The sequence below is a fragment of the Merops nubicus genome, unplaced genomic scaffold (assembly GCF_000691845.1).
Source record: "Merops nubicus isolate BGI_N331 unplaced genomic scaffold, ASM69184v1 scaffold15952, whole genome shotgun sequence".
Taxonomy (NCBI): domain Eukaryota; kingdom Metazoa; phylum Chordata; class Aves; order Coraciiformes; family Meropidae; genus Merops; species Merops nubicus.
Window position 1 is genome coordinate 1 of NW_008594385.1, and position 9,158 is coordinate 9,158.

Consider the following 9,158-nt stretch of genomic DNA (forward strand, 5'->3'; position numbering starts at 1 on the left):
TGCCACAGAGCCGCCCGCGGGGGCGCGTCCCTCAGCTCCCCGTGGGGACGTGGAGCTGCCAGGAGAACCTGCCCAGCGGGCTGGGGAGGGCTGGCCTAACCTCCAGCAGAGGCACAGCTGCCTGCAGCAAGCACCCAGAACCCCCCAGGTCCAACTGACCCGAGCCGAAAGAAAAGGCTCTAACAGCCAGAGGACAGTCGGTGAGACCTCAGCTATGAACTCCAGATCACAACCTCCCTTCTTTCTCTGTCACCTCTTCTTTTTGTTTAAAGCTCGGGACAATCTCCCCACGTCTTGAGGAAAGCAGCGTGGGAAGTAAAACAGCAACACGAGTGTGGTTTGGGAAGTCCCCATCAGCTGCCACCCCTGCCTAGGGACAACCCTGCTCAGTCTGTGCCAGCCCCTCTTCCCACATCCAGCCAGCAAACACGTTTCCATCGGCCCCACAGCAGGACACAGTGTCACTCACCAATCTCCTGCAGCAAGATCACAGCCTCATCCACAGCCTTGATGTCAGGGCTGTCCAGAGCCTTGGAAAGGAATTCAACCGCCTGCAACAGTGAGGGGAGAGGAAGGGAAGAGGGGAAGAAAAGGGCACGTTTTCCATGTTTCCCAGGCAGGGGCGGGGGAGAGCCCTTGGGACCCCCCCCATCCTGCCCCAGGGCCCCGGTGTGCACCACATCTCCCTCCCCGTTTGCCTGCAGGGAGGTGAGCTCAGCCCTCTCCACTCTTCCATGTGTGCCAGAGGACACACTGTCATCTACACAATCTACACACATTTCCTGCTCCTAACCTCCCCAGGCACACTGTGCTCAGGAGGGCAGAAACCCCAAGTCGCTGGGGCTGGGACTGTGCCCGCCCGTGGGCCCTGGCGGCGCCTCCGTCCCGCGGGCACGCCCCCCGCTCACCGTTTTCTCTGGCATGTGGATCTTGGCCTGCACCACCAGGTTCTCCAGGGGGGTGCGCAGGATCTCCGGGACCTGGTACGTGGGCATCTTGTCCAGGCGGCTGCGAGGGAAGAGGTGATAGGCAAACCCCGACTGGCAGCGCCCGGCGCGCCCGCGCCTCTGCACCACGTTAGACTTGGACACCCACACCGTCTCCAGGCACGACACCTAGGAGGAGGAGCAGCAGGTGTGAAAGCTCTCATTGCCCTCTGTCCTCTCGAAACACAAGCAGATCATGGTCTGGGTTGGAAGAGAACTTTCAGGTCATGGAGCCGAACCCTCCCCCAGCACGGCCAGGTCCCCACTGCCCTGTGTCCCTCACCCCACATCTCCACAGCTTGGGAACCCCTCCAGGGGTGGGGACTCCACCACTGCCCTGGGCAGCCTGGCACAGCCCTGGGCAACCCTCCAGGGCAAGAACTTGTTCCTCAGGGGCACCCTGAAGGTCTCCCCTGAGCCTCCTCTGCTCCAGGCTCAGCACCCCCAGCTCCCTCAGCTGCTCCTCCCCACACTTGGCCTCTAGACCCTTCCCCAGCTTCGTTGCCCTTCTCTGGCCACGCTCCAGCCCCTCCAGGTCCTTCTGGGAGGGCGGGGCTCAAAACTGACCCCAGCATTCGAGGGTTGGCCTCCCCAGTGCCCAGCCCAGGGTCATGTCCCCTGCCCTGCTCCTGCTGGCCACACTAGTGCTGATCCAGGTCAGGTTGCTGTTGCTTTCCATCTAGGAGTCTCCTCATGACTGACACCCATACTGCTGCAGGGCCAGGGTGCCATCCCTGCTCCCCCGTGGCAGTGCCAGTCTCTAGCAGGCAGCCTGAGCTGCTCAGTGTCTGGATGAGACCCTGATGCCATCTGCTGGACACCTGCCTTGGCTCCACACCACCCTGCTCCCCAGAACCCCTTCTGCCAAGGGCAACAGTGGCACAGCTGCCTTCATTGAGTTATGGAAGCATCCACACAAGCCTTCACCTGGCCCAGCACCACTGGAAATGGGACCTGAGAGCAGCATAACCCCCTCCCAAAGCTGACCAAGGAGCTAAGGCCCTGGGGTGAAGGCAGCTTCAAACAGGAGCAGTAATGAACAGGCCAGAGCTGCTTGGGCTAGAGAGCATGACATCACCAAAAAATGGCAAAGCTACTGATGGTGTGACACAGAGATGGGAAGGGAGCAGGATTTGCCTTGTGTGTCTTTGAGGACACCAGACTTCTCCCTGCTCAGCAGAAGTCCCTGTGGAGCCTGGTGAAGGCAAACACTCGCTGAACGACGAGTCCAACACTGTCCCCAAAGGGGACGTGGCACCAGCACCCCAGGGGCCAAGCAGGAAGCAGCTCTACCACCCCATTGACAGCATCTGGAGTGTGGTTCTGAAAGCCTCCACTGGCTCCACTGTGTCCCCAACACACCCAGGGCTGAGGGTGCATCAGTACCTTGGTCTTCAGATCGTAGCGCTCCTCCTTGTGCGTGCCACTGTCCACCACGTGGACGATGTCATTGATGGTGATGGAGGTCTCGGCGATGTTGGTGGCCAGGACAATCTTCCTGACACCAGGTGGAGGCCTCTGAAAGATGTTTTGCTGGTCCATCATGGGGATGTTGGAGTGCACTAGGAGACAAAAACCAGAGTCAGTCCTGCCTCGCTGAGCTTGTTGAGGCCAAGGTGGGCAGAGATTCTCAGCCTTCTTCTACCATCACCTCCTGCTTCCAGAAGTGGGAGGCAGACATAGGGACACTGCCTGTAAATGTTTACTGCCAGCAGTTTCCTGCCAGCCAGACCCCAGGAAAGATCTTCCCCATGTCATGGGAAGGCCTCACTTCAGCTGCTTCAGCCTACGGCTCCACATCAGGAGCTTTGATCCCCTCCTGTCCCAGAGAGGCTCATGGCTCCACAGGGCAGGGGAATGGGACATCCCCATTGTCACTGGGCTTCACTTGGTCAAAAATGGTCATCAGCAAGGGCCTGTAACTCTTCTACATCACGTGTCCTATTACAGGTCCCTTCCAACCCAAAACATCCTGTGGTTCCATGAACACGTAGCTTTGTTTTCACAAGAGAACACCTGCATTTTTAGCAACCAAGCTGCTTATAGATGTGCTCCAGGTTGGCTTTATTTGACACTGAATAGGGATGACTGTTAAAAACCAAACCAAGAACCCCCAAACAAACCAAACCCCCCAAAAAATCTTAAAGCCTGGCAGAGCAAGAGTGGTTTTTGTTACAAATTGCCTTCCTGTGACAGAGAACATTGAATTCCTGTGTGAAAGCTGAGCTGCAGAGTACAGCCCCATCCCACAGGGGAGGGCTGAAGATCTCCATGGGCTCAGCGTGCAGTGAGGCAGAGCTCAGCAGCTGCCTTCTCCCCCAGTGCTGAACTGCTGGAGGCAAACAGGAGCCGTTTCTCTGATCACATATGTTTGGACACCTCTGCTAGGAGGAGTTCTTTCTGCTGAGCATGCACAGTTACACAGCAGGTATGTACAGCAGAGCACACAGCTTCACTCTGCATCAGAGCAACAGCCGAGTCCCAGAATCCCAGCATGGTGAGGGCTGGATGGGACCTCTGGAGATCATCTCCTCCAACCCTCTGCTCCAGCAGCTCACCCAGCAGGTGTGCTGGTCATCCAGATGTCCAGCAGGTCATCCAGCACATGCCCAAAACTGCATCCAGCTGGGTTTGGAATCTCTCCAGAGCAGGAGACTCCACAGCCTCTCTGGGCAGCTGCTCCAGGCTCTGCACCCTCACCCCAAACAAGTTTCTCCTCCTGCTCAGGTGGCACCTCCTGGGTTCCAGTTGGTGCCCGTTGCCCCTTGTCCTGTCGCTGGGCACCACTGACCAGAGTCTGGCCCCAGCCTCTTGCCCCCCGGGGCCCTTTAGCTCTTGCTCAGCACTGCTCAGATCCCCTCTGAGGCTTCTCCTCTCCAGCTCAGCAGCCCCAGGGCTCTCAGCCTGGCCTGGCACAGAGATGCTCCAGCCCCTCAGCAGCTCCACAGCCTCTGCTGGACTCTCTCCAGTAGCTCCTGGTGTCTGTTGAACTGGGGAGCCCAGCACTGGAACCAGTACTCCTGAGGTGGCTTCACTGGGGCAGAGCAGAGGGGCAGGAGAACCCCCCTGGACCTGCTGCCCACACTTCTGAATGCAGCCCAGAAGACCTTTGTCCTTGGCCACAAGGGCCCATAGCTGCCTCATGGGCAACCTCTCCACCAGGACTCACAGGTCCCTGTCCATCACTTGGCCCACCACTCCCCTGAGTGCTGGGGATGGGGGTTTGGGGCTCTGGTGCTGCACCTCACCTGGCAAGACGAGGTACCGGCTGTTCTGAGAGCCGAGTGTCTCCAGCAGGCGCTGCTGCACCCCCTTGATCTCCTGCCAGCCAGGGAGGAAGCAGAGGATCCCACCTGAAGGGTTAACAGCCAGGGTTAACAACAACAGGCCTGGAAATCAGAAGGCTTTTTCTCCAGCTTCTGCTGCCCTGAAGGACACCCACCACTTCCCCAGGCCCACAGGAACCTTTAGCCTTTAAGGAAAGCAGGGCCTGGGTCTGTGGGGTGCCCTGGCAGCTGACCCCTGAGGAAACCTGCCCCACACTTACTGTAACACAGAGATACTCCCCCATACAGAAGAATAACTGAACAGTGCAGTAGTGTTCCAAGTGCTGGAGCACACAAGTCTCACCTCCTCCCCACCAGGAACAGCTCCATCCTGGGACACTATGACCCAGACACTGAGGCCTTGGCTGTTCTCTCAGACTCAGAACTAGCTCCTGTCCCACTGCTCAGGACCACTCACTTCAACAGGATTCCACTACAGCCTCACAGGAGTCAGCTCAGCACCCTGTTTTCTCTGCAAAGGGTCCAGGCTCTGCACATTCACTTCCCTCCCCCAGAGGTAAAGGAAAGAGCACAGGGACAAGCAGAACCTACCTGGTTCTCCGTGGGCATCAATCTGGAGTACAAGGTCAGTGATCAGGTCAAGATCAAGGACACATTCATCATCTGATTGCTGGATAAGACAGGAGGGGACGTGGGGATCAGAACACCTGCCAGAGCATCCTCTGCAGGGAGCAGCCTCCTCTCCTTGGGCAGCCTGCCCAGGACCAGGAGCCAGGAACCTCCAGAGCCTGGGTCTGGCTCCACCCAGAACCTGCTCTGGTCACAACTGCTGCCAGTCTCCTCTGCTGAGCAGGGAGATTACACAGTCCCCTCCCCACCCTCCAGACTTGGAAGCTGAGATTTGTGTTCCTCCACTGAACAGCACCAAGTAGCAAGTGACAAAAATGAACAGCACATTTTTGAGGATGAAACAGTGCTATAGGCAACATGGACTTCAAAGCCACCAGGCACAGAGCAGCAGCTTTTGTGTACCTCAGCAGCTTGGAGCACACCAATCAGGCCAGTTTAAAAGTGCAGGTAACATCCCCGCCACAAGAGAAATGGGGTGACTGCCCCCAGGGCAATGGGACCCCCTCAGGGAGTCTGCTGATGACAGCAACCCAGGAGAAGTGGCTGATACACCAGCTGGTTGCTCAGCCACAGGGAGGGTCGTCTTCAGCCTGGAAACGGGCTGAGAGCTTCTAGCCCAACCTGCTGGGCTAGAAAACACCCAGAAGCCCTGGCCAACCTCAATGATTCTGTGACTCCATGACCCACAGCTTGAAGGAGGATTACCCACGGCCAGGAGTACATGTCTGGAGGGCATTTTCCAGAGGAACAGTGAGACTAGCTGCAAAACCCAGGGAAGTCAGTCATGTGGGATGGTGAGCACTTGGGTAACAGACTGCTCCAGGCCGTGACCCTCCTAGTCCTGCACCAGGCTTGCACAGAGTATGCAAAGATTTGAGTCTGTGTCTACACAGAGACAGACACAACTCCAGTGAGCTGTTAGCTTACACAAACAAGCTTCACATTAATGAGGGACAGAAGACACCTAGACCCAAATGTGAAATCATCTTAATCCATAACTTAAAATACTCTTGGTTTCTCCTAAGCTGACTTTACCTCCCGAGGGTTGCTGTGGAGCTAAAGCTAAACAAACACTGTCCAACAGCCAGAGGGAAGCGCTGCAAGCCAAACCCTCCCCTGCTGCTAGGCCAGGAGTCAGCACCTCACCCACAGGAACCAGCCTCAGCACCCACCTTGATCTCGTAGTGCCGGTGTCGGTGCCGGCCCAGCTTGGCCAGGATCTCCTCCAGGTAGTACTCCTTCACCGGGTACATGAACCCCGGCACCTTCACCACAGGGCAGTCCCCAAAGTAGTGTGAGAAGCGCTGGTTGTCTCCCGTGGCGCTCATGAGGACGAGGCGCAGGTCAGGGTTCAGCTTCTGGATGCCCTTCAGCAGGATGAGCAGGAAATCCGTGTTGACGTCCCGCTCGTGCACCTCGTCGACCACGACGTGGCTGACGCCCTCCAGGCTGGGGTTGCCCTGCAGCTTCCTCAGCAGGATGCCCACGGTGCAGAAGAGCAGAGCTCCTCCCCTGGCGGGCGGCTTGCTCTCCAGCCGCACCTGGTAGCCCACGTTCTTCCTCATGTTGGGCCCCAGCTCCTGCGCCACGCGCTGGGCCACCGAGATGGCGCTGATCCGCCTGGGCTGGGTGATCACCACGTTGCAGCGGGCGCCGCGCCCCTCCAGGATGTAGTGCTCCAGCAGGAGCTGGGGGATCCTCGTGGTCTTCCCGCAGCCCGTGTCTCCCGCTATCACCACCACGGGGTTCTGCTCGATGGCCGACAGGATGGTGTCCTTGTGGGGATCCACCGGCAGCGGGTGGCTCTCCTGCCAGGAGGCTCCTCTCCTCTTCCAGAGGGCCAGCAGGTTCTGGCTCAGGCGCACCTCCTCCGCCTCCAGCATGGGGATGTACGTCTTGCCCGTGATCGCGTCGCTGATGGCGCCCGACTCCTTGCTCAGGTTCATCATGTCGTCGGCGATCCGGGGCCTGGACTCCCTGATGTCCACCGGGTACTGGCAGAGGTGGAGGAAGTGGCAGGGAGAAGAGGGTTAGTACTGGACAGGGAGCTGCTGGAGAGAGTCCAGCGTAGGGCTACAAAGATGATGAGGGGAGTGGAGCATCTCCCTTATGAGGAAAGGCTGAGGGAGCTGGGTCTCTTTAGCCTGGAGAAAAGGAGACTGAGGGGTGACCTCATCAATGTTTACATTGATGTGAGTGTAGGAAGATGGAATTAAGCTTTTTTCAGTGATGACCTATGATAGGACAAGGGGTAATGGGTGCAAATTGGAGCATAGGAGGTTCAAGGTGAATATCAGGAAAAATTTTTTCCCTGTGAGGGTGCCGGAGCACTGGAACAGGCTGCCCAGAGAGGTTGTGGAGTCTCCTTCACTGGAGTCATTCAAAACCCGCCTGGACGCCTTCCTGTGTGATGTACTCTGGGTGGTCCTGCTCTGGCAGGGGGGTTGGACTAGATGATCTTTCGAGGTCCCTTCCAACCCCTATGATTCTATGGTGCCAAGAGGGCTGGAGAGCAGAGCCTGGAGCAGGCTCAGCCAGCCTGGCTTTGCCGTGACCGCGACGCTCCGCCAAAGTCTCTTCAGATTTTAGGTAACTCGGCCACTTCTGTGCTGAACTGAGGCTAGTTACAGTGAGAATTAACTCAGGCTCCCCCTGCCCTGCCTTGTCCCCACCACATCCCTTACTTCAACAGGGCCATCAGTGCTGACACCCGAGCTGACAGGCACAAACAGTGATTTAAACTCTCCCAGTCAGTGGCTACTCTGCATGCAAGTGATGCAACAGCCCCCCCTGAGACGACTTTGGGAAGCTCTCAAGTTACAACACCACCCTTCTCTCCCTCAGGAAGCCCAGACATGTAACTTGACCAAGACACAAGTGTTCAGCTAAGCAGAAACATTCCATCTTGGCAAAAGAAAAAACACAAGTCCTACAACCCACAGGAAGAACCAAAAGGAGCCACAATAGGTCAGAAATTGTCTAGAACGCAGATCAAAGCACTGGCCAGATGTTGGCAGGATGGAAAGTTCAGCTACAGATCAGTACTTTGGGACTGAGCCTCACTCAGAGCCACAGAGCTGTGACCTTCCAGCATGGTGTGACAGCTCTCAGCCACGTGAGTGTGGCAGGCACACCAAGGGCCTTCAACATGCTGTTGTTTTTCTGTGTTTTCTAGCCCACAGTTCAGTCACAGAAGGTCATTCAGGAGTGGCTGCTCTTAGGCACAGTCTTGACTTTCCTGACCTCAATGAACTACACACATTTATAGCTGAGCTTGCTCCACCTCCCCTAACCTGAGCACTAACTCCTGCTGTGACAGGGAGTGCTCCCAAGGAACCCTGTCCCAGCACTGTTCAGCTCCTCTGGGTATCAGCCCCTCCTCTGGTCCACCAGGAAGAGGGATCTCCTGGGTGGAAGCACCACAGGGCGCCTGGGAACCTGCACCCACCACTCATGTAGAATACTGTGAGACACCCCCTGTACCAGCCACTGGACCTCATAAAGCTGCAAGGCACAGCCAGAGCTGCACGGAACCAGCACCTGCACGTGGCAGCATTCATGAGCTACAAGGAGGGCTAAATGCACAACAACTGCACTGCCTGACAGCCCAGAAGCCAAAAACCACAGAGAAACATCACAGATGGACACAGAGAGGTCCTGCTGCCCAAGAAGGGGCTCCCTTCCCCAAAGGGACTGATCAGTTTTTGTGGCAAACTATCAAGCCACGAATTCCCTCAGTGTTTTAACGTGAAGGTTTCAAGCCAGGTCCAACTCCTGAAGGTGAGTGTTGGCTCCCAGGCTGCTGAGCAAGCCTTACATGATTCAGGTAGTTCTCGATCTTGCGCAGGGTGGCCTCGGGCACCTTGATGTGACAGGGCTTCCTCTGGTTCTCACCCAGCTCCCGCAGAGAAGTCATGTTGTACATTGCGTGGCTGAGGGGGTTGTTGTTCTTGTCCACCAAGCCAAGGCTCTGCAAAGGAGGAGGCAAACAGCACTGTCAGGCACGAGGCTCCTACACAGAGCACGGGGGTCACACACGTCTGGATGTAGCCCTGGGGGTGCGGGGCTGGGCAGGAGCCCCCCCAGCCTGGGCTGCCCCCCCAGCAGCGTGGGCAGCAGGGCAGGGAGGGGATCCTGCCCCTCTGCCAGCTCTGGGAGACCCCCCTGCAGTGCTGGGGCAGCTCTGGAGTCCTCAGCACAGCAGAGCCAGGGACCTGCTGGAGCGGGGCCAGAGGAGCCCCAGCAATGCCCCGAG

At 57.5% G+C, this 9,158-nt stretch overlaps 1 protein-coding gene across 1 annotated transcript in view; it reads right to left on the reverse strand.

The window, feature by feature from the left end:
• Positions 1 to 469: 469 nt before the first annotated feature.
• Positions 470 to 9,158, reverse strand: part of DHX30 (DEAH (Asp-Glu-Ala-His) box helicase 30) — a gene marked incomplete at its 3' end in the record, with an annotated part of 11,410 nt that continues 2,721 nt past the window's right edge. Inside the window, exons 4-10 of the mRNA XM_008935764.1 lie at positions 8,721 to 8,873; positions 6,104 to 6,897; positions 4,865 to 4,980; positions 4,235 to 4,339; positions 2,373 to 2,548; positions 909 to 1,115; positions 470 to 551 (exon numbers count right to left, since the gene is read on the reverse strand). Coding sequence (XP_008934012.1) covers positions 470 to 551; positions 909 to 1,115; positions 2,373 to 2,548; positions 4,235 to 4,339; positions 4,865 to 4,980; positions 6,104 to 6,897; positions 8,721 to 8,873 — 1,633 coding nt within the window. The remainder of the gene's footprint in view (positions 552 to 908; positions 1,116 to 2,372; positions 2,549 to 4,234; positions 4,340 to 4,864; positions 4,981 to 6,103; positions 6,898 to 8,720; positions 8,874 to 9,158) is intronic.